General features: G+C 45.5%; 1 protein-coding gene across 3 annotated transcripts in view; it reads left to right on the forward strand.

The window, feature by feature from the left end:
* The first annotated feature begins 5,507 nt into the window (after positions 1-5,507).
* The window catches only part of TMC7 (transmembrane channel like 7), a 51,788-nt gene continuing 34,924 nt past the window's right edge, over positions 5,508-22,371 (forward strand). For 2 of the 3 annotated variants that reach the window (XM_037814248.1, XM_037814249.1), the window contains exon 1: positions 5,509-5,739. In XM_037814248.1, the coding sequence (XP_037670176.1) occupies positions 5,673-5,739 (67 nt within the window). In that variant the 5' untranslated portion in view covers positions 5,509-5,672. Of the gene's footprint in view, positions 5,740-22,371 lie in introns of all 3 variants that reach the window. The other variant, XM_037814250.1, reaches the window with a different exon arrangement.

Genomic DNA, 22,371 nt, shown 5'->3' on the forward strand with positions numbered 1-22,371 from the left:
AACAGGCTATAATGGAAGCGCTTATTCTTGCAAAGAAGCAATTTGTAAATGTAAAGTGGGAAGCAGTATTCAAATGTAAAGTCTGCACCCAGATATGAATAAAGCCTTTTGATCCAGCTCTGTAAACACCTAGAGACACCTTTCCCAGGTGTCACCTAGTTCCTGAAGAAAACAGGAAATAACAAATTACTGAAGCCCTCCAAACCTGTTACATGTTAACTAAAATAATTAACTCCCTTTGTCTCTAATGGGTTTAGCCAATTACAGAATCATTTTTGGGCCTCCCAGATATAGATAAGCCTATTGTCTATCACTCTTGTTGCATGTTAATTAAATGATTATCTCTTTGTCTCTGAACCTGGGTATAAAACCCAATTGAAGAAACACATCAGGAAGGCAGATTTGGGAAAACTTCCCCTGTCTTCCTGCCATCGTAAATAATAAACCATTTTTTCCTCTTCAGCCTGGTTCGGTGTGTGATTTCTATTGGCCGCACCGAGTGATGAACCCAGATTTGAGAAGTGCCCCCTTCTACACTACAGATTTTAAAAGTAATTTTTAAAAATTTGACATGTATACATAATAAGTTTAGGGGGGACAACAAAGAGCAATCAGTAAAAATCCACCTCTCCAACTGCCCTTATCCTGAGACATAGTATGCACTTACAAACATGTAAATATATATTATTTTTCTTTCTTTACCCAAATAGTAGCTTACCTGATGCCCTTGTTCTGCACCATGCTTTTTTCATTTAATTATATATCTTCTCCATATAAGCTTTTCTGGATATAAACACAATTATGTAACAACTGGATGAATGTTTCAAAATTTATTTGACCAGTTCCTTTTCGACAGAAATTTAGTCTGTTTTGGGTCTTTTGCTACGATAAACAACATTGCAATGAATATCCTTTTATTAATGCTTGTGTTGCAGAACTGAAAATTTTTATAGTTGAATTTATCACTCTTTCTTGGTTTCTGGGTTTGGGTCCAACTTAGAAGAGTCTTCTCTCTGATAATAAAAAATAAAACAAAACAAAACCACCTTTTCTTTTAGTACTTCCATGGTTTTACTTGTTCTGTTTATATATTTGTTTGGGTTTTATTTTGTGGCAGGCATGAGGTTGGAATCCAGATAAATTGTTTCTCCAGATGTTCTGCAATGCACTTCAGGTGATTGCTTTCACCTCAATAGTGGAAACTAAATTCCAGTTTTATGTTCCCATTTTACAGGTGAGAAACAGAGGCTCAGAGAAATTGAGGCATGTGTTGGCCCAGCTCACATGGGGAATAACTGGAACCCAAGTTCCCACCCAGAGACCCCACTTTAATCACCATAAAAATAGCCTTCATTATAAGCCAGGAAATTAATTTTTAAAAAATCCCCTTATCTTAAGAATAGTTTTAGATTTACAGAAAAATTGCAAGGATGAAATAGAGAGTTCCCATATACTCCACATCCCATTTCCCCCTATTATTAACATCTTACCTATGGGGACCCAGGGCCTGGGCCTGCTCCCCTCCACAGTGATTTCATGTAGTGGGATAAATGTTGAAACTCATCAGACCTTGCCAGGGGAGAAAAAAAATGTATTGTAAACAAAGCATTGAAACTCCCCTCCCCTGATCACTGTTGATAACAAATCTCCAAACCCTTGGGTCACAGGACCCTGCTGAAACTCTGTCCTCCCACCCTCCTTGTCCTAACCCTTATAAACCACCCCCTGGCAACCCCTGCTTTTGCGGGGCACTAACTTCCATCTTTCCTGGCTGCCATCGTGGAAACCGTATCTTCTGTCTGTAAATCCTATTAAATACACGTCTAGCTCCAAGCCTGGCATGTTCTTTGGTCTTGGGGCTAAGCCGGGTTGAACATTACCTTAGTGTGGTACCTGTGGCACAAGTAATGAACCAATACTGATTATACAATGAACCAATATTGAATACTGGTGATGAATCAATATTGATTAATAATGAGCGCAAACTGATGTTTTTCCTATGATTAGACTGGGGCTATTGGTTTTAGGGAGAAAGACCACGGAGGTAAAATGTCATTCTTATCACGTCAAGGGTACATACTAATCAATATGACTTACCACTGTTGATGTTGACCTTGATCATCTGATGGCTGTGGAAGTGTTTGTTAGATTTCTCCACTGTTCAGTGACTCTCCCCAACCTCCTTTTCTTACTGTGCTCTTTGGAAGAATACGCTTAAGGAGTGGGGAGTCCTGCTCCATCTCCTTGAAGCAAAGCATCTACATAAATTATTTGGAATTCTTCTGCATAGATTTGTCAGTGTACCTCATTTATTTATTTAATTTGTCATTTATATATATCAGGCAATTACATTAAAAAAACTTTTCAGAAACAAATTGAGATAAAATTCACATAAACTTAACCATTTTATAGTGTACAATTCAGTGGCATATAGTACATTCACAATCTTGTGCAACCATCGCCTTTACCCAAAACATTTTCATCACTTCCAAATAAAACCCTATAGCCATTAAGCAGTCACTTTCCCTTCTCAACTCTCCTCAGCCACCAGAGACCACTAATTTACTTTTTGTTTCTACAGATTTGCATATTCTGCACATTTCCTATAAAGGAAATCATACAATATGTGCCTGTGCTGGTTTGGATGTTATGTCCCCCAAAATGCCATGTTCTTTAACGCAATCTTATGGGGGCAGACGTGTTAGTGTTGATTAAGTTGGATTCTTTGGATTAGGTTGTTTCCACGGAGATATGACCCACCCAACTGTGGATAATGACTTTGATTAGATTATTTCCATGGAGGTGTGGCCCCACCCATTCAGCGTGGGTCTTGTTGAGTTTACTGGAGCCTTATAAGAGCTCAGACAGGAGCTCAGTGCTGCAGCTTAGAGAGACATTTTGGAGATAGCCATTGAAAGCAGACTTTTGCTGATGCTTTGGACATACCAGCCCAGAGTTTGCACTGACAAGCTAAGCCTCGAGACATTTTGGAGAACTCCATTTTGAAACACAACCTGCGAGCAAGAAGATACCAGCCAAGTGCCTTCCAAGCTAACAGAGGTTTTCCGGACACAAATGGCTTTTCTCTAGTGAGGGTATACTCATGTTTATGCCTTGGTTTGGACAGTTTTATGGCTGTAGAACTGTTAATTTGTAACCGAATAAAATCACTTTATAAAAGCCAATCCATTTCTGGTGTTTGGCAAAAGGGCAGCATTAGCAAACTGGAATAGATTTTGGTACCAGAGAGGTAAGGTGCTGGTGCTGCTGAGCTTGCAAGTACCAAACATGTTGGAAAAGCTTTTTAAATGGATAAGGGGAAGATTCTGGAAGAATTGTGAGGAGCTTGCTAGACAAAAGGCCTAGACTGCTTTGAAGAGACTGTTGGTAGAAATATGGACTCTAAAGATACTTCTGATGAGGCCTTGAGCAGAAACGATGAATGTGTTGTTGCAAACTGGAAGGAAGGTAATCTGATCCTTGTTTTAAAGTGGCAGAGAATTTGGCAAAATTGAGTCCTGGTGTTGGATGGAAGGCAGAATTTTGAAATGACAAGCTGGGATACTTAGCTTAAGAGATTTTGACACTAAATATTCAAAGTGTGGCCTGGCTTCTCCTCGCAGGTTATAGCAAAATGTGAGAGGAGAGGGATAAGCTGAGAATTGAACTCTTGGGTACAAAGAAACCAGAAACTGATATCTTGGAAAACTCTGGGCTTCCAGAAAGTGAAACCCCAAAGGATTTAATGAAACCTGGATCTAGCCAGCCTTTTCAGTACAAGCCATGACTGGAGATGGAGTAATCCAGAAAGGATTTGTGGAAACTCCTGTTGTCTAATGGTTTTGAGCCCTGTGTGCTTCATGCCAAGCCAACAAATTTTTGGCGAGATCTCTATAAACAGAATCACTGCCAGTGTGGACTGTAGGAGATGGAGAAGGGACAAATTGAGAGAAGGATGACTTCAAAGACAGACCATGGAAACTGAGGCATGGAGTCAAGAAATTCTTGGGCAAGGAGAGCAAAGCAACCATGCATGTGAAAAGGGTGAGCTTGTCCCGGAAGCAGAGGGCGGGCCTTCTGCCTTGATGCTCAGGAAGAGTGCTGCCATCCCTGGCCTCAGAGAGGGTGGAACACATTCCCCAGGGACTGGGGAGAGCCTTGCCACCACCCCACTGTTCAGAGAGGGGAGAAACTTTGCCTCAGAGAGGCACAGTCCGGGTGGCCCCCTGATGTTTGAGGGGGATGGGGCTGAGAAGAAGGTGGTCTCCCCAATGTGTGAATATGTTGGAGCACTCACCCCAGTGTTTGGAGAGAAAAGGGCTGCCACAGAAGCCCTTAGAAAGGGTTGGACTCCTGCTCTCTCAAGCCCCAAGGATAAAACGTCATTGTATAAATGACTCTCAGACTTTGAAATCTAATGGAGTTTGCCCTGTGGGTTTTAGGAATTGTTTTGGTCCTGTGAACCCTGTTTTCCTTTCAATCTCTCCCTATGGCAATGGGAATGTTTATCCTATGACTGTCCCTCCTTTGTATGTTGGAAGCACATAACCTGTTCTAAGTTTCACAGGTCTGCAGCCAGAGGAGAATTCTGCTTTAGGACAGACCATGCCTGTAACTGATTTTGATGAGATCTTATACTTACCTATTGTTACCAAAATGATTTAAGCATTGTGATATTCTGATGGGATGAATGCATTTTGTATATGGAAAGATCACATCATTTTGGGGTCCAGGGGGTGGAGTGTGCCGGTTTGGATGTGTTGGGTCCCCCAAAACGCCATGTTCTTTAATGCAATCTTGTGGGGGCAGATGTGTTAATGTTAATTAGGTTGGAATCTTTGAATTAGGTTGTTTCCATGGCTGCAGAACTGTAATTTGTAACCAAATAAAACTCCTTTATAAAAGCCAACCCATTTCTAGTATTTTGCATAAGGCAGCAGTAGCAAACTGGAGCAGTGCCCTTTTGTGTCTGGCTTCTTTCATTTAGCATGTTTTCAAGGTTCATCCAGTTGCAGCAAATATCAGTATAGGCATTTATTTTAATTTTTTTCAGTCTAAGCAACTTTTACTTTTATGTTTTAAATTGTACATGGGGGTATAGGGGTAGTGATGAAGCGTGGAGATGGTGCAAAATTTAAAAGCCAACACGGTACATCGCGAAAATTCTTCCACGCACCCTTCTCATCCAGCCTCCCAGCTCCCCACCCCACGTAACCAAAGGGAGCCAGTTTCTGGTCCCCATCTAGCCATATCTTAATGTATTTGCAAACGTGCACATATATTCTCTTCTTTCTTCCTTTCTGTATCCAAATGGTGACTTTCTACAGGCACTTGGTAGGTGTCCTGGATACTTGTTTCTTTGGGGATTTGATATGCATCTCCGCGGTTGCTCCTCACCGTGGCCGCTGGATGGAGCCTTCCCGGATCGGCAGAGCTCTCCAGGCCCCTCCCCGGCCCTCTCGGCTCCCCGAGGCGGCGGGGCTCGCTGCCAGCCCTCCGGACCCGGACTGATCCCGCCCGGCCCTCGGGGTGGTGCAGCGAGCGGCGGGGCGTGGGAAGGGCCGCCCGGGCCTCTGTGACGTCGGCGCCGGAACCTGGAACCCCGGCCGCGGGAGGGAAGGCGACGGCCGGGACGGTTCTCCCGCGGCCTCTCGGGGACGCGGGGCGCAGCCATGAGCGAGACCAGTGTCGGTGCGTTCCCGTCCGGCAGGCGCACCAGGCAGCCCTTCATGCGCCAAGGTAGGGCGGCGGGGACCGCGCCGGGCGGGACGGCGCTCCGGGGGCCCCGCGGGCGCGCTCCGGGCGCAAGGTGCGGGGGCTAGTCGCCCCTTTTGATCTCCCGGCACCGGGTCCTCCGGGCTTTGGAGGAAAGCGGGTGGAACTGGGGAGCTTTCTTATTCCTCCGACCCATCCTCATCGAGCGCAAAGATAGCATAATCTACCCAAAGGAGCACTAGAATGGAAGTCCGGATCGTGGTGAGGTTGCCACCTAGTCGCTGGCCGGAGTGATCCCGGGCCAGTCTGAAAGTAAACTTTTCTGTTAAATGAAAAGAGGGTGAGATCACCCCCTGCTCGAGAAGTGTGGTATGAGGTGTCTGCCTCCCAAACATTTCAGGCTTTGCAATTAGACAGAATTAAATTCTGTCTGGGCTGTTTATTGCTGTGTGACCTTTGGTGAGTGGCTTGTCTTCTCTGAGCTTCAGATTCTTCAGCAGTGAAAGGCTCTTCAGAAGAGGACGGTGGTGGGATTCAATGAGAAAACATGTCAAGCCAGTACCAGTGCCTGGTTCAGACAGGCACAATTAATGGTACCCAGCCATTAATTTGTATTCTCTTTTTTATTGGGTAAAACTTACATACAGTAAAGTACTCTGCTTTTAAGCGTACAGCTCCTGGGAATTTTACATAAATTTATACAACCACCACCCAGTCAAGATATAAAAGTTGGCAGCACCCAGGCAGGCTTCCTTGTAGCATTTTTATCTTATATTTGTCCTTAACAAAACACAAGACCTTGCTATGAGTTTCATCTACAACATTGTTTTTATTTCAATTGGAGACCAGAGGTTTTGTTTCAAGAATTTAGAGTAGAACCCGAAGGTAGATTTGGGCATTGGGCCTTTCCACCAGGATTGTTCTTAACACCTAGAGGAAATCCAAACCTGGGGCAAGTGCTCAGGAATCAGAAAACAGAAATCAGACCAGGTTCCACCCAAGTTTCTTTCTAGCTCATCATTAATGCCAATAGCGTGGGCTCAATTTCAGCCTTTCAGTGATGGCCATTCAAGTAGTTTGCTGGTTGGTTTCTACTTATCTTATTTTAGCACAGTCCATTACATTTAAGATGCTAACTCCAGCTTCCCATGCAGAGGGTGTGAGGTCCATCTTTCTTGGAGCTTTGCTGAGTGTATAAGGGGATTCTCTAAGTATCTTTTTAGGTGTATTGTAATTGTCCCTCTAAAAGGTCTCCCTGCCTCCTTGGACAGATGTTTTATGACCTTGTACCCACTGGCATGGCCAGAAGGCTCAGAAGGGACAAAGTTGGTAACTTTGTTGCACTTTATAAACAGCAACCCTGTGAGCATCTTGGGAGGATAAGGGGGTGGGACAGGATACACGGGTGCTGGTTCCAAGAATGGAACGTGTGCACCCTTCTAAATGATAAAAACAGATCATGCCACTTCCCTGCTTTATAAAAAACTTGCCAGTGGATTCCCACTGCTCTGGGAATAAACCCCAGGTTCTCCCATGGTGTCAACAACCCCGGCCTCCCTCTAGCGACCTGCAGCACCTCCAACGTCCCTTACCTGATCCTGCAGCAGCCAACCTGGCCACATTCCCAGTCCTCCAACATACCAAGCCCCTTTCTGCCCCAGGGCCTTTGCATTTACTATTTTCTCTGCCTGGAATGCATTTCTCTTTGATCTTCCTATGGCAGATCTAAGAGATCTCCTTCCTGGCAGGAGGAGGTAGGCTTCAAATGTAGCCTCAGAGAGGCCCTCTGGGGCCATCCAGTCTGGAGGTGTGCCACCCTCTCTACCCCTGCCCAGTTACCTTGCTTATTCCTTCAGAGCACTTACACCATCTGATGTCATCTGGTTTGGTTGTTTCTTTGTTTCTTAGTGGTTTCTCCTTCTAGAATGTGGGTGCCATGAAAAGCAGGGGCTTTGTCTTGTTTCCCCTGAGCCTAGAATGGTGTCTGGCTCATAGTAGGTGCTAACTACATCGCGAATGAATGAATGGATGTACCTGCAGCTGCACTGGCAAGACGTAGTGTAGCGGTTGCAGGCTAGACTCTGGCGTCCCAGGTCCAAATCCTCATTTTCTCACTTAACTAGTTTTGTCTTGGGGCATGGCACTTAAGTATTTGATGTCTCAGTTTTCCCATGTGTTAAATGGAGATAATGGTAGTACCTACTTCAGGGGGTCAGTATAAGGATCAAGAGAGTTCATTGCTATGAAAACTTAGTAAGTACCTGTATTAGGTATCTATGCTGTGTAACAAATTACCCTGACACATTTAGCTTAAAAACAACAGTCGTGGTTTACAATCTTGCAGTTTCTGTGGGTCAGGAATTTGGGAGTGGATTTATCTGACTCAGGGTTTCTTGTGAAATTGCAGTCAAGGTATTGGCCAGAATCTCCACTTTATAGATTGGAAAACTGAGGCTCAGAAAAAGGGAGTAACCTGCTCAAGGCAGCATAGCTTGTAAGAGGCCAAGTCAGGGGCTGAACCTGGGTCTGTTCAATTCCAAAATCACTGCATCAGAGTGTGAATGTCAGGATACTGGGAGGAGAGGATTACTGGGACCATTTTGGAGACTGGCCACCACGTACTAGTAAATGATGTCTGTTAGTAATGTCTTACCTCTCCTACTAGATGACAACCTCCAGGAGGACAGGGTCTGTCCTGTTTGGCTTGCTGTGATACACCCATGCTTAGCATGGATGTCCTTCGTGATTTGTTCCTCGCCTTAGCTCCCAATTTTCCCCCACACCCACCCTCTGCACTCCATGTAGCTTTTTGAACCTTCTACCATGAGGGCTATTACCTTACTTCCTTGTATGGTATGCTCCTATTCTTCTTTCAAGCTGGTGCCCCTTCCTCCTGGAAGCCTTCCCTGATTACCTCCCCTCCCGAGGCTAGCTCTGGGTCCCTTCTTTGGGTCCACCCAGCCACCTTGCCTCTCCTTGTCAAATCACTGATCAAACTATATTCTTGCTTCTCTTAAGTTGTGTCTTTTTTTTTTTAAATTAGACTTTATTTTTTTTAGAGCAGTTTTGCGTTTACAGAAAAATTGTGCAGAAAGTACAGGGAGTTCCCATATAGCTTCTTTCCCCCTCCCACAGTTTCCCCTACAGTTAATGTCTTCATTAGTGGCATACATTTGTTTTCAGTGATGAACCAGTTTGATACATTAGTAGTGACTCGAGTCCATAGTTTGCACAAGGGGTCACTCTGTGGGTTGTATGGGCCTACAGGTTTTGACAAGTGTGTGATGTCAAATGATGTCATGTACCCTCTGCTACAGTATCATACAGAATAGGTTCCCTGCTGTAAAAATCCCCTGTACTCCACCTTGTCATCCCTCCCCTCCCCTTCCTCCCCAAACCCCTGGCAACCGCTAGTCTTTTTACTGTCTCTTTAGTTTTGTCTTTTTTCCAGAATTGTCATATAGTTGGTATCAACAGTCTGCAGCCATTTCAGCCCAACTTCTTTCACTTTGCAAAAGGCATTTAAGGCTCCTCCATGGCTTTTTTTTTTTTTTTTTAACTTTTTTATTGTGAAGTAGAACATATTGCAGAAAAGTGATACTTTCTAAAGTACAGTTTGACAAGCAGTTATAGAGCAAACTTTAAAGTATAGTGTGGGTTTACAGTTCCACAATTTCAGATATTTCCTTCTGGCTGTTCTAATACACTAGAAACTAAAAGGAAATAATTTCTGTATAATGATTCAGGAGTTACAATCATTTGTTGAATCCTAACTTCTCTGTTACACCTCCTCCCTCTCATTTGATCATTCTCTCAATCTTCGGAGATATTTGGGCAATGTCCATTCTAACTTCTTTGAGTTGAAAAGGGGTGTCAACATTATGGGGTAGAGGAATGCAATTGGTTGATGTTCTGTACCTCTAAGTTTCAGGGCTTATCTGCCATAGGAACAATCTGGAGGTTTTAAGTTTCTGAAAAATAAACTTAATAAGTAAAACTTCTGTAGAGTCTTAGATAGGGCCCTGGGTTTTCTTTAGGGTTTTCAGGAATACTGCTGGTTCGGGCTTGGCATACCACGGCAATTTGCAATAGCTGGCTGAAGCTTACATAAGAGTAACCTCCAGAATGGCCTGTTGACTCTATTTGAAATCTCTTAGCCACTAAAGCTTTATTTTGTTTCATTTCTTTCCCCCTTTTGGTCAAGAAGGCATTTTCAGTCCCACGATGCCAGGGCCAGGCTCATCCCTGGAAGTCATGTCCCACATTGCCAGGGAGATTTAAACCCCTGGAAGTCATGTCCCATGTAGGGGGGAGGGCAATGAGTTAATTTTCAGAGTTTGGCTTGGAGAGAATAAGGTCACATTGAGCAACAAAAGAGGTTCTCTGGGGGTGACTCTGAGGCATAATTATAAATAGGCTTAGCTTTGCCATTACAGAAATAAGTTCCATAAGGGCGAGCCTCAAGATTGAGGGCTTGGCTTTTAAATTGGGTGTCCCCAGTGCTTGAGAGAATATCAGGAGTTTCCCAGGTGGAGAAGTTTAATAGTTCCATATTTTCCTCCAGTCCCTTAAGGGACTTTGCAAATACTTTTCTATTATCTGCCCAACATACTCTGGAATGTATCAGGATATTACATTACGCTATACAGAATCACCAGATCTCATTCACTGTTTTAGGTTCCATGTGTTTAAGTTGTTTAATTAAACCAGCCAGACAGGTTAAGTTAGATAGTGTGCTACAGAAAATTTAAATTGTAGACAAAATAAACATCTCTTCCATTGGTCTCACACCGAAGGCAATGTTTTAAAATACAGACAATATCATCCTTTACCCTGTATTCTGATTGACGTTAGTACCAACCAGATCAGCTTCATTCATATTTCCTCCATGTCTCTTTGTAGGTTGAGAGTTTATTGCTTTTTATCACTGCATAATAATACTCCATTCTCTGGGTATAGCACAGTTTGTTTATCCATTCCCCTATTGAAGGGTGTCTTGGTGGTTTTGTTTAAGAGTAGAGAGATATTTTGGAGTTGAACAGACCTGGGTTCAGACCCTGACTCAGCCTTTTACAAGCTGTGCAGCCTTGAGCAGGTTGCTTCCTTTCTGAGCCTCAGTTTCCCCATCTTTAAAGTGGAGATTCTGATAAGAGTAGAAGCCAGAGGACCGACCACCTTATCCAAGGGGCCACCACATTGGATTATTGCTCGGAGTCAGCCCCTACCCACCTCCCCAGCCCCCACTCTGCTTCTTTCCCCTTCCCCTGCCAGTCCCCCACCCCCATCCCCCACCCCCCATGGCCACAGCCCTGCCACACCTCCACCAGGCCAGCTAGTCTCTCCTAGTCCTCCTGTCCCCTGTGTTTGCATTCTCTCTCCTTCTGTCTGGCCTGCCCTTCATCCCTCACTGTGCACTCCCCAGCTCCTTTTCTTTCAGGCCTCTGCTCAAATGTCACGTTATATCTGAAAGGCCAAGAGCAGCCCTCCCTGGAGGCCTGAATGAATGGAGGGACTCCTCTCGGCCTTCCCCTTTGCCATATGCTCGCAATACCCCATGCACTAAGAACTTCAGAACGGGCCATCTTCGACCAGCTGGCACCCAGTGACCCCCAACCCCTCTGTTGGGGGCAAAGTGACTCCACCAAGATTGCCCTGTGGGCCTGGGTGATCTTCTCTCCTCCAGGGGCACGAGCCTCGGCAGGGGACCTGGGGGGCACTGATGTCACTGCATTTGGATTGGCCCTACCTATCCTCGTAAAATGCCAAGGTCAACCTGGAGTGATTGGGAAGATGGGCTGCTCCTGGGCTCGAGGGGCTGGTATACCTAGACTGGTAGAGGGACAAAACTGCACAGCCCCAAGGGTAGCACAGCATTAGTGAATGTGATGAGTCAGGGAGCTGCTGAGATGGGAAAGTGTATGTTGTATATGTTTCTGCAGTTAAGAAAATAAAAAAAGGAGCAACTAAAGAGACAATGACAATTAAATGCAATACATGATTCTGGACTGGATCTAACAGAAGGATGTTGTTGGGACATATGAAAAAATTGGAATATCGACTGAAAGATTTATATCAGTGTTACAGTGTTTGAACTTGGTAACTGTACTTAAAGTGGTTACGTAAGTGAATATCCTTGTTCTTGGGAAATGTACATGGCAATTTTAAGTGTTCAAGTAGTTTGATGTACACAACCCACTCTCAGATGTTCAGAAAATTGACAGATAGATGGATAGAGAGAATGATACAGCAAATGTGGCAAAATGTTAAAATGGGTGGATCTGGGTATCGGGGAGAGGTATGTTGGAGTTCTCTGTATGGGTTTGTATTATTTTTACAACTGCTCTGTAAGTTTGAAGTTACTTCAAAATAAAAGTTAAGGGGAAAAAAACTTTGCAAGGTTTCTACACTCAGAGAGATGTACTGCTGGCATTTTGGTATGTATCCACTGTTTTCTGTATTTTGAAATTACATAAATGGTTTTATACTTTCCTTTTGTAACTTGCTTTTCTTGGTCAGTATTATATTGTTGCAGTTTCTTTCTATTGATATAGTAGCCCAAGTTCATTTGTTTTAAATGATGTAACTAATATCTCATGGTAAGAATTAACTATACCTTATCTCGTCCCCTCCGATGGGCACTTGCATTGTTTCTAACTTTCCCTGTAATGATGTCAAGATGAACAACCTTGGGCACTGGGATATGTGCAAGAGTTAACTATGGGACGGTGGTTCTCAATCTTGGTGATGTATTAGAGATTTTTTCAAAATGCCTGATTCACACCCCCAAGAGATTCTGGTTTAATTGTTCTACGGTGGGTTCTGGGCATCAGTATTTTTGAAAAAGCTCCTCTGGTGATTGAGAACTGCTCACCTGGGTGTGTAACTGTAAGTGGGATTGCTGGGTCAAAGGACAGGAGTGTCTTCCCTTTGCTAGTTTTGCTAAGTTGTCTCCCAAACAAGTAGTAGACACCCATGCATTGAGGTTCCCATTTCCCCACGTTCTCACCATCACTTTGTGTTTTTTATTCTTTGCCAATTTGATGGTTATGAAATGATGTGTTATCGTCATCGTCTTGATTTGTATTTCCCTGACTTTAAATGAGGTTGAGCATCTTTTCATGCCTTTATCAGTCTTTGGGGTTCTTTCTTCCGTGAATGGCCTGTTTTTATCTCTTGTCTATTTTAAAGGGGCTTGCTTGTCTTTTTCTTCTTGATTTGAGGGAGTTGTTTATTCTGGATATTAATTTTTTGTTGCTTTGTTGTCTCTTATGTGTCTTTTCCCCAATCTTTGATTTGCCTTTTCACTTTGCATGCTGCTTTTATCATACAAAAGTTTTTCATTTTGATATAAGCAGACTTTATGGTTTGTGCCCTTGTGTCCTGTTTAACTCTGATATTATCAAGACACTCTTCTATATTTTTGTGGTGGGGAATCACAGCTCCCTCCCTCCACCCTCTGGAGTGGTTCCCCTCTCCCATTGACTCTGGACTTGGCTAAATGGATGTGGAGACTTGCGTTGGCCAAATGGACACCAGCAAATATGGTGCAAGCAGAGGCTTGAGAAGGCCTGCGCTTTGGGACTTGCCATCTTAGGACCACAGCCACCTTCAACTGTGCCTGCTGCAGGCACGTGGTGTTGGGGAGGGCTGGCGCCAGCTGCCAGACATGTAAGGAGACCATCTTCGGCCATCCCAGCCCCACTGATCCTTCAGACAACCACACGAGTGGCCCCTGGTGAGCCCCCCACTTACACCCAGTGTGAATTGCTGACTCACAGGCTTGTGAACAAATAAAACGGTGGCTGTTTAAAAACAAACAAAAAAACCTAAACAATAGCCCCTCTGGTCCCTCCAGGGGGAGAAGCTGTGTCTTTGTTTTCTAGGGCTCCTTTAACAAATGACTGCAAACCTGGTGACTTAAAAATGACAGTTATGCGTGCTCTTGTGGTTCAGGAGGTCTGGAGTTCGAAATCAAAGCGTGGCAGGGCTGCTTCCTTCTGGAGGCTTCCAGGGAGCCTCTCTCCCGGAGGCTGGCAGCTGCCAGCGGTCCTTGGTGTTCCTTGGCTTGGAGAAACATCCTCCGGTCTCTGCCTCCACCTTCACAAGGCCTTCTCTATCTCTCCGTGTCCTCCTCTTATAAGGACACCTGTCTCTGGATTTAGGGTCAACCCTAAATGCAGACTGATCTCATCCTGAGATCCTTAACTTAAAATTACACCTGCAAAGGCCTGTTTTCCAAAGAAAGTCACTTTCACAGTTTCTGGGGGTTAGGAGATTCAATTTGTTACAAGCTGTAACATTCATTCATTCATTTATTTTTAAGATAAATGAAGAGACCCTCTGGCATTCGTTTTTTTGTTTTGTTTTGTTTTGTTTTGGCTTTTATAAAAGGGGATTTATTTGGTTACACAGTTACAGTCTTAAGGCCATAAAGTGTCCAAGGTAACAGATCAATAATCGGGTACCTTCACTGGAGGATGGCCAATGGTGTCCGGAAAACCTCTGTTAGCTGGGAAGGTACATGGCTGGTGTCTGCTCCACAGTTCTGATTTCAAAGTGGCTTTCTCCCAGGATGTTCCTCTCTAGGCTGCAGTTCCTCAGAAACGTCACTCTGAGTTGCTCTTGGGGTGTCTATACTCTCTTAGCTTCTCCGGAGCAAGAGTCTGCTTTCAACGTCTGGCATTGGTTTTTATGGAACCTGCCAGGTGGTTTTTATGGAACCTGCCAGGCCTGGCTGCAAATTCCAACTTAGCCAGTTATCAGCTGTCTGTCTGTGGGCAAGTCCTGTAGCCTCTCTGAGCCTCAGTTTCCTCATCTGTAAAATGAGAATAATCATCATCCCCACATCTCCTCTGGTCACTGAGAGGATTGAATGATATGAGCACGTTGAGGACTTAGCACCATTCTGCAGGTGCCGAACACTCAAATGGCGACTCTTGGGAATACTATTATTTGGGCTCTTTCTCTAGCCCTAAGGACTAAGTGTGTGTGCCTCTACTTTCTGGAGATATGCTGGTAGGTATCTATAAGTTAAACTCTTGTTTGGGCCTGTTTCGGTCCTGGGGACTGTATTAATCACTCAGCCTGCAGTATTTATTTCTTTGCCCTTTATCTGCTAAGCCCATTCATCCTGGTCACCCAGCGTCTTTAAAGATGTCAAGGAAAGAAGACCATAGGCAGGTCTGGACCCAGCTGGAGGTGAGCTCACCATTTCCGGGCTCGGCTGGTTGTCTAATGACCCACCCATCGGACTTGAGTTGTTTTTTCTCCCTGTCTGGAAGCAGCCGAGCTCTGCCCAGCCACTGGGGCCCAGAAGAAGTCCAGAGGCCTTCCAGTGGCGCCTTTTGTTTGTTTTTTTCAGGAAGTGAAGAATTTAGAGGGATAAAAGGGGGAAATGACTTTTCAGTGTTGCAATCTAGTTATTTTTAAAGGAGCATTGTTTGACCACCCAGACCCTCTGTGGGGTTGTCCTCTCTGGGGGTGGAGGAAAGAAAGGCTACCAGGTCCCAGGCTCTGGGTACCTGGTGTGAAGGAGTCAAGGCCTGCTTTCATGGACCATCTATTCAAAGAGGGAAGACGCACTAAACAGGTAAAAAAGAAAAATAGGATACTTGCAACTAGTGGTAACTGCTGGGGAGGAAATAAACTGAGTAATAAGATAGAAGAGGAGGGCGAGGCCTGCATAGATGGGGTGATGGGGAAGGCCTCTCTGGGAAGGTGACTTCTGAGCTGAGACCCAAAGGCTGGAAAGGAATTGGTTACACGGAGTACAGGCCGGAAGAGCGTGTGGGTGACGGGTATATCAAGAGGGCTGGGTGTGTTTGAGGAGGCCTCAGGCTGGAGCTTCGAGGAGGAGGAGATGGACGAGGTCAGGCCAGCAGGAGCCAGTTCATGAGGCTCTGGTAGGCCAAGGTCGGGAGTTCGATTTTGGACTCTAATAATGTAACTTTAATTTCCTTCAGCAACTTAATGAAGTCGGTGTTATTTACCCACTTTCCTCCTGTGGAAACTGAGGCTCTGAGAAGTTATCCAACAAGCTGCTGAATTGGGGATGACAATAATCTAAACCTAGAGCCAGCATTTTCTTGCATACATGTGACAAATGTTCACTGAGCACCTACTATGTGCCAGGCCCCCGTGTTAATCGCCAAGGGTACAGAAGTGAGTAAGACGTGATAAGGTCTTTGCCCTCCTGGTTCAGACCTCAGCTGGATCTTGGACAATGTTCATATCTTCTCTGAACCTTTGTTTACATATTTGCTGAATGGGGATTTTACATATGAAGGACCCTATGATAAAGTAATTGAGAGGATCACGGGAGATGAGTGTGTAGAGGGTTTAGCACAATCAGAGAGCATAGTTTATGTTCAATAAAGACTAGTTATTATTACTGTTGCTTCCAGGAGGTTGGAAATCTCCTTCTGAGAGGTCCAGCCCAGGAGGATAAATTGGAATTAGTTGAGCAGATCATGTACTGAATGGCTTGGTCTGAGCAAGAGGATCCCCACTGCAAATTTAAATCGTTATGTTTATTAAGATCATTAATAAATAAATCAAAGCCTACCAAGGCATAGCACAACATGTGCCAGGCACTGTTTTAAGCTGGGGGGTCTGCAGACTACAGCCCGTGGGCCCACTACCTGTTTTTGAACAGCTAAGTTCAAGAATCCTTTTTAGTTTTCAGTGGTAGGAAAAAAAAAATAGTCAAAAAAAGGTCTGCCCCATGAATAGTATATGAGATTCAGATTTCAGTGACTGTAAAGTTTGATTAGAACACAGCCATGCCCATTCGTTTATGCATTGTCCTTGGCTGCTTTTATGCTACAAGGGCAGAGTTGAGCCATTGCAACCAACTTTCTGGCCTGCAAAGTCTGAACTATTTACTATACCTCCTTTTACAGAAAAAGTATGCTGATCTCTTTTTAAAGCTCTTCACATGTAATAGCCAGCTAATGCTCAGGATGGCTGTCAGAGGTGGGCACTGTTACCCCCATTTTATAGGTGGGGAAACTGAGGCATGGGATGGTCAAGAAACTTGCCCAGGTCACACAGGTGGCAAGTGGAGCTGCGGTTCGAATCCAGACAGCATGCCTCTGGAGGCTGTGCTCTTTGCTAACTGCACTGTGCTGCCATCTGGGACAGGCAGAGCTGCAGTACCTGCTCCCAAATAGCCCACGGGATGCTCCGCTGCCTGGAAAGGCAGACCTGGGTTCAAAGGCCCAGCCCTGGGCTCTGATCACAGCGTTAGTCACCCTTCCTGAAGCCGTTTGCTCATCTGGTCATAAAGCTATTTAGACTCAGCCAGGCCCCAGACCTTGCCCAGCAGCCAGGTGGCGTGACTCATGCAGGTGCCACCAGCCGCCCCTGTCCTCCAGTCTGGCAGAGGGGGGAGGCTCCCAAGGCCCCTGGCTCCCCCACTCTTACACCAGGCTCCCACGAGCAAGGCCCCTCTATGCTGTGCAATACGGTAGCCACCAGCCCCACGTGTGGCTGTGTAAATGAAAACTTATTAAAGTCTAATAAAATTAAAAATTCATTTCCTTAGTTGCACCAGCCACATGGCAGGTGCTTAATAAGCCCAGGTGGCCAGCGGCCACGGTAGTTGAACAGTGCAGAGAGAGAATATTTCCAACATCGCACCACTGCCTGCAGACGGTGCCCTGGCTTCAGTGACAGTCAGGTGCCCTGCACAGCTCACAGACAAAGGGAACCTGTCAAACCCGTCAGATCACGTCACTCCTCTGCCTAACAGGAGCTCCTGGGGTAAGCCCTTTTGGTAGCTGCAAGCACAGATTATTTGGCACGCCCTGCCTCCATTTAGCATTTAAAATAAAAGTAATGCTGAAGCGTAGATATGAGTGGGAAAAAGTCCACGAGGTTCTGAAATGGATTGCCTTTTTGCAATATGAAATTATGTGTGTGCGTACAGCATTTTAGCATTTTGCAAGAAAAGCAAACAGCAAAGCACATGTTTAATAGGGCTGGTTTGCATAAGGTACCTGAAATAGGAAGAATGTAATATACCGTCAGCATCTCAGCCAATGTTTTTTTGCCAGCTGTTTTCTCTTAAAGTTTTTTCTATTATGAAAATATGTATCATCTATATATAAAACAATCGTAATACATACTTAAACTACTTAAACTTTCTCATTTTTTGGAGCTCCTGCTTTGCTGGCGCACTAAGCATTTATTTCTGTCTGACTGGTGGGTGATGCAATGATGCCTGTATCCCCAGCACCAGATTCATTCCTTTGCTCATTCATTCATTCATTCCTCCATTCATTCATCAATTCAGGAGACGCTTTTTGAGCACCCACGATGTGCCAGGCTTTGTGCTAGACCCTGGGGATTGGGTGGTGAGAAGAGAGGTAGTCCCTGCCTTGTGGAGGTTTTAGTCTACTGGGGGAGGGAGAAGGTCAAAGACAACACACATGTAAACGATTAAAGAGGAAGATGGAATAATGACAGACAAGTGCAACTGAGCTGGCACTTAGGAAATCAGTGCTGGTTGAAGGAGTGAGTGGAAGCTCATCGAGGCTTAGAGTGAGTCTGCATCCTCTCCAGAGCCCCAGCCCCAGCCCGGAGCCCGGCCCAGACAGAGGTGCCATGGCCCACTTATCCAGCACAGCTAACTCCTGCAGCAGTGGGGGAGGCCTGCCCTGGATGGCCCAGAAGTGCCCTTCTTACCTGGAGTTTCCATGATTCTGAGAGTTGGGAAGGAAAACCCTAAAGTGAAGTCAGCATCCAGTACTGTTGGATTAGGTTCTTAGCAGGCCCGCGACCAGAGGCTGTGGTTGTTTGAGCACCATATAGCCATGTCCTTAGGAGTGTTTGTGCCTGCTGGTGGGATTGGGTGATCCGTGAAAAGAGCTGCCAAGAGTCGGGAGCAAAGGATGCACTCTGACTGTGCCAGCTTCTGCCTGTTCATTCATTCATTCTTCAGATGTTTTTGGAAGGCCTCCCCTTCCCACAAGCAAGGCACTGAGCCAAGCCTTGGAGAGACGAACTTTGTCCTTAGCCTGGATCAGATACCAGAAACAAGCAGTAAGACCTGCCCCCTTCTCCCTACAGTTCCAGAATTCCACCCAAATGATAATCTTCCAGTTGCTGAAATGCAGCTCCAATGGCCAACAGGTTTTACGCATTCCTAGAGAGAGGCACCCCCATATTCAAAATGTGCACCCTCCGTGCTAACGGCCAGCAAGCAACCCTCACACTGGGAGCACAGGACTTTAGTGGCCATGCTGACAGTGACACTTCTGGCTGGACCAATTCAGGAGAGCACCTGACACCCATAATAAGATGTTCTTATTCTCTAAGAATGAAAAAAACAGAGGCTCGGGGAGGTGAAGTGACTTGCCTTTCTACAAAGCGGTAGAACCAGGGGTCTGTCTTGGCATCAAAGCCTTGGCAAGTCACCATTGCTCTGGCCTCAGTTTCCTTGTTGAAAAGCTGGCAAAGCGTTGCCTTCTCTGCCAACCTCTGCAGGTTGGCGTGAGCAAACAGGTGAGGTGTACGGTCCTATGTGAAAATGGAAGGAGGTGTGTTACAGTCATCAAAAATTGTGCCCATGTTCAGAGATACGTCTGTGACTTTTGTTTTGTTTTGTTTTATTTGAAAATGGAGAACATTCCAGGAATGTCTGATTTTTCTTCTTCAGTGGTGGCCATTTTGACAATATAGTTTTCCACAGTGAATGTTGTCATGAAATGTGAACAGGACATTTTTTTCCTGTGGAATGTCTAGAAGCATAATCAAATAATTACTTTAATTTTCATGGTATTTTTGTAATTGTGAAACACTTTCAAATTCATGGACCCATTGAATAGTTTCATGGAGCAGACCACATTCTTTGGTGTCCAACAAATCTGAGAGAGATTCCTAGTTCCAGCACTCACTAGTTATGTGAGTGGGAAAGTACTTAACCTCTTGGACCCTCAGTCTCTTCATCTATAAAGTAGAGATGATAAAAGTAGGTATTCAAAGAATAGTTGGCGATGCATGTAAAGTACTTTGAATAGCCTGACACATCGGAAGTACTTCATAAATCCTAGCAAATATTCTTTATGATGTTTGTAACTCCTTCCTGAGGATGACACTGGTGAAGTCGATGGTATTATTTCTACCCCATTCCTGAGATGAGAAAACTGCAATTTGGAGAAGGCCATTGACTCCCCTGGGGTGGCCTGGTTAGAGGGCAACATATCAGTGTTTGAATTAAACTCAGACTCCAGCTCTAGCCTGGCCTGCAGTTGCTGAATATTCAGTAGGTCATTGCTGCCCCATATTCAAAGACCTTTGTTGGGTTGTTAATAATAGCTCTTTCTTTGTTGCTGCCCAAGAGGTCCCTCTAGCCTCCAGGGCCAGGCTGGTGGTGGGGGTCACAGATCAACCCCTATCTCCACCCCCACCCCCTATTTGCTTTAGGGAGCTACTGTTACTAAAAGGAGTGTGTCATATCCCTGGGGTGTGTTGGGGCAGGGAAGAAAAGGTTGAGCCAGACTCCGGGAGGGGCCAGTCGTGTGCCTGTGTGTCATCTGCTGTGGGACAGCTGCTCTGCTGTGTCTGAACAGGCCCAGTCTGAGGCTGTACACTCAGACTCCAATTCCCAAGCAAGGCCTCGGCTGGCTCCCCACTCTCAGTCCCTCCCGAGTCCCTGCTCACAAGTCCTTCCTCATCTGTTTAGCAAACAAGTGCCTTTTATGGAGCTCACTGTGTCCAGGTACCTCACTAAGTGCTTCTAACCTCTTGGACCCTCGGTCTCTTCATCTATAAAGTAGAGATGATACAAGTAGGTATTCAAAGAGTAGTCGGCGATTCAAACAGACCTGGGTGGTGAGTTCTGCACTTAGCCTTATGGCTTCTAGAGTGATCCTTTTAAAATGTTGTCAAATCACCACAGACTTTGGCACAGAGCCCTCCGTGGCATCCCATCTCTCTGACCTCTCAGCCAGCTCTCTGATCTCAGCTTTTCCATTCTCCCTGTTCTATTTATCTACTGCTGCTTTATAAACCACTCCACATGTGGGGGCTTCAGTCTTCTTTGTATTTCCACTGACTGTGAGGAATCCGTGAGGGCACCGAGGCTGGTTCTGCTCCAGGTGGGCTCCGCTGGCGTGTCCAAGATGGCGGCCATGGTGGTGGCCATGTTAGCCTGGCTCGGAGGGCTGGGGCTGTGGGAACGGGGTCTTAGTTCTTGCTGTCAATCGGCTCCTGGTTCTCCTCCTTGTAGTCTTAGGCCTCTCCTTTCCTCCCACGGCTGCCTGGGGCTCGCAAGAGCGCAATAGCAGAAGCTGCCAGGCCTTTTAAGGCTTGGGCCTGGAACAGACAGAGCCTCATTTCCCTTGCGCCCTTTTGTTAATTCAAGTCACAGGGGTCCAGACTAGATTCAAGGGGAGGGGACCCCACAAGGGTGTGAATCCAGCTGGCGTGGCTCATGTGGGGCCACCAGTGAAGCAGACGGCCAGGCTCCAGTTTATTCAGTCTTCTCCAGCCACCCTGGCCTCCGTGCTCCTCCTCCAACACACCAAGCACGCCCCTGTCTCTGGACCTTTGCACTTGCTGGTTCCCTCTGCCCTGGATACATTTCCCCAGTTATCCACAGGGCTTGCTCCCTCCCTTCATTCAGTCTCAGCTTAAATGTCACCTTAAAAAATGGACCATACCTGAACCCATCTTATCAAACCCAGTGTAAATCCCCACCCCTGTGTCTCCTCTCTCTCTCTACCCTGCTCTGTTTTACTTCATTGCATGTCTCACCTCCTGGAAAAGTATATATATATATATATATATATAGTCTGTACCTTGAATGATCTTCACCCTTTTCTGCCCCCACCTCAGAATATAAGTATCATGTAGGTGATGCCTTTGTTTTGTTCACTACTGTATCTCTAGCTCCAGATATGACACCTGGTAGATTCATTTGTTAAATGAATGACTATCAGAGATGAGAAAACATAAGCTCAGAGAGGTTAAGTCACTTTCCCAAGGGCACACAGCTTGCAATGGACAGTGCTGGGATTCAAACCCAAGCAATTTGGCATCAAACACTACACCACAGAAGCTTTGCTGCCTCTGGGGGGTAATTGCTTAGATAATTATGACCGCCTCAGATGTCCTCTTCCTGTCTCCGATCTGTCTCCACTCAGAGTGATCATCCCACAACTAAAATCTGATCAGGCAAAAAACCCATCCTGAAAGTGGCTTCCCTCACCTCCAACAGAAAGCCCACCATCCTTGGAACATTGCTGCGGCCCATTGCCAGAGAAAGAATATGGGTTTTGGAATCAGGCAGACCTGGTCCTCTTCCAGTGTCCCCACTCACAGGCACTCTGAACGCAGGCGAATCGGGAATGTCACTTGTTCATCCATTCATCCATCCAATAAGTATTTGTTGAGCTCCTACTCTGTGCCAGGGTGCTGGGTCCTGGGGTGGAATCATGAGCAAATCAACCTAGTGCCTGCTCTCCAAGAACGTACAATCCAATGGGGAAGACAGGCATTACTCACACAAATAAATATGTTTTTAAAAATTGTGCTAAGTGCCACAGAGGATGTCTACCGGGTGGGAAATGTGTAACAGGGCACCTGTAATAGTGCAACAAGGCAGGGGTGGCTTCCTGGAGGAGGGATGTCTGAATAGGAGTTAACAGGGTA

The sequence above is a fragment of the Choloepus didactylus genome, chromosome 21 (genome assembly GCF_015220235.1).
Source record: "Choloepus didactylus isolate mChoDid1 chromosome 21, mChoDid1.pri, whole genome shotgun sequence".
In the NCBI taxonomy this organism is placed as follows: domain Eukaryota; kingdom Metazoa; phylum Chordata; class Mammalia; order Pilosa; family Megalonychidae; genus Choloepus; species Choloepus didactylus.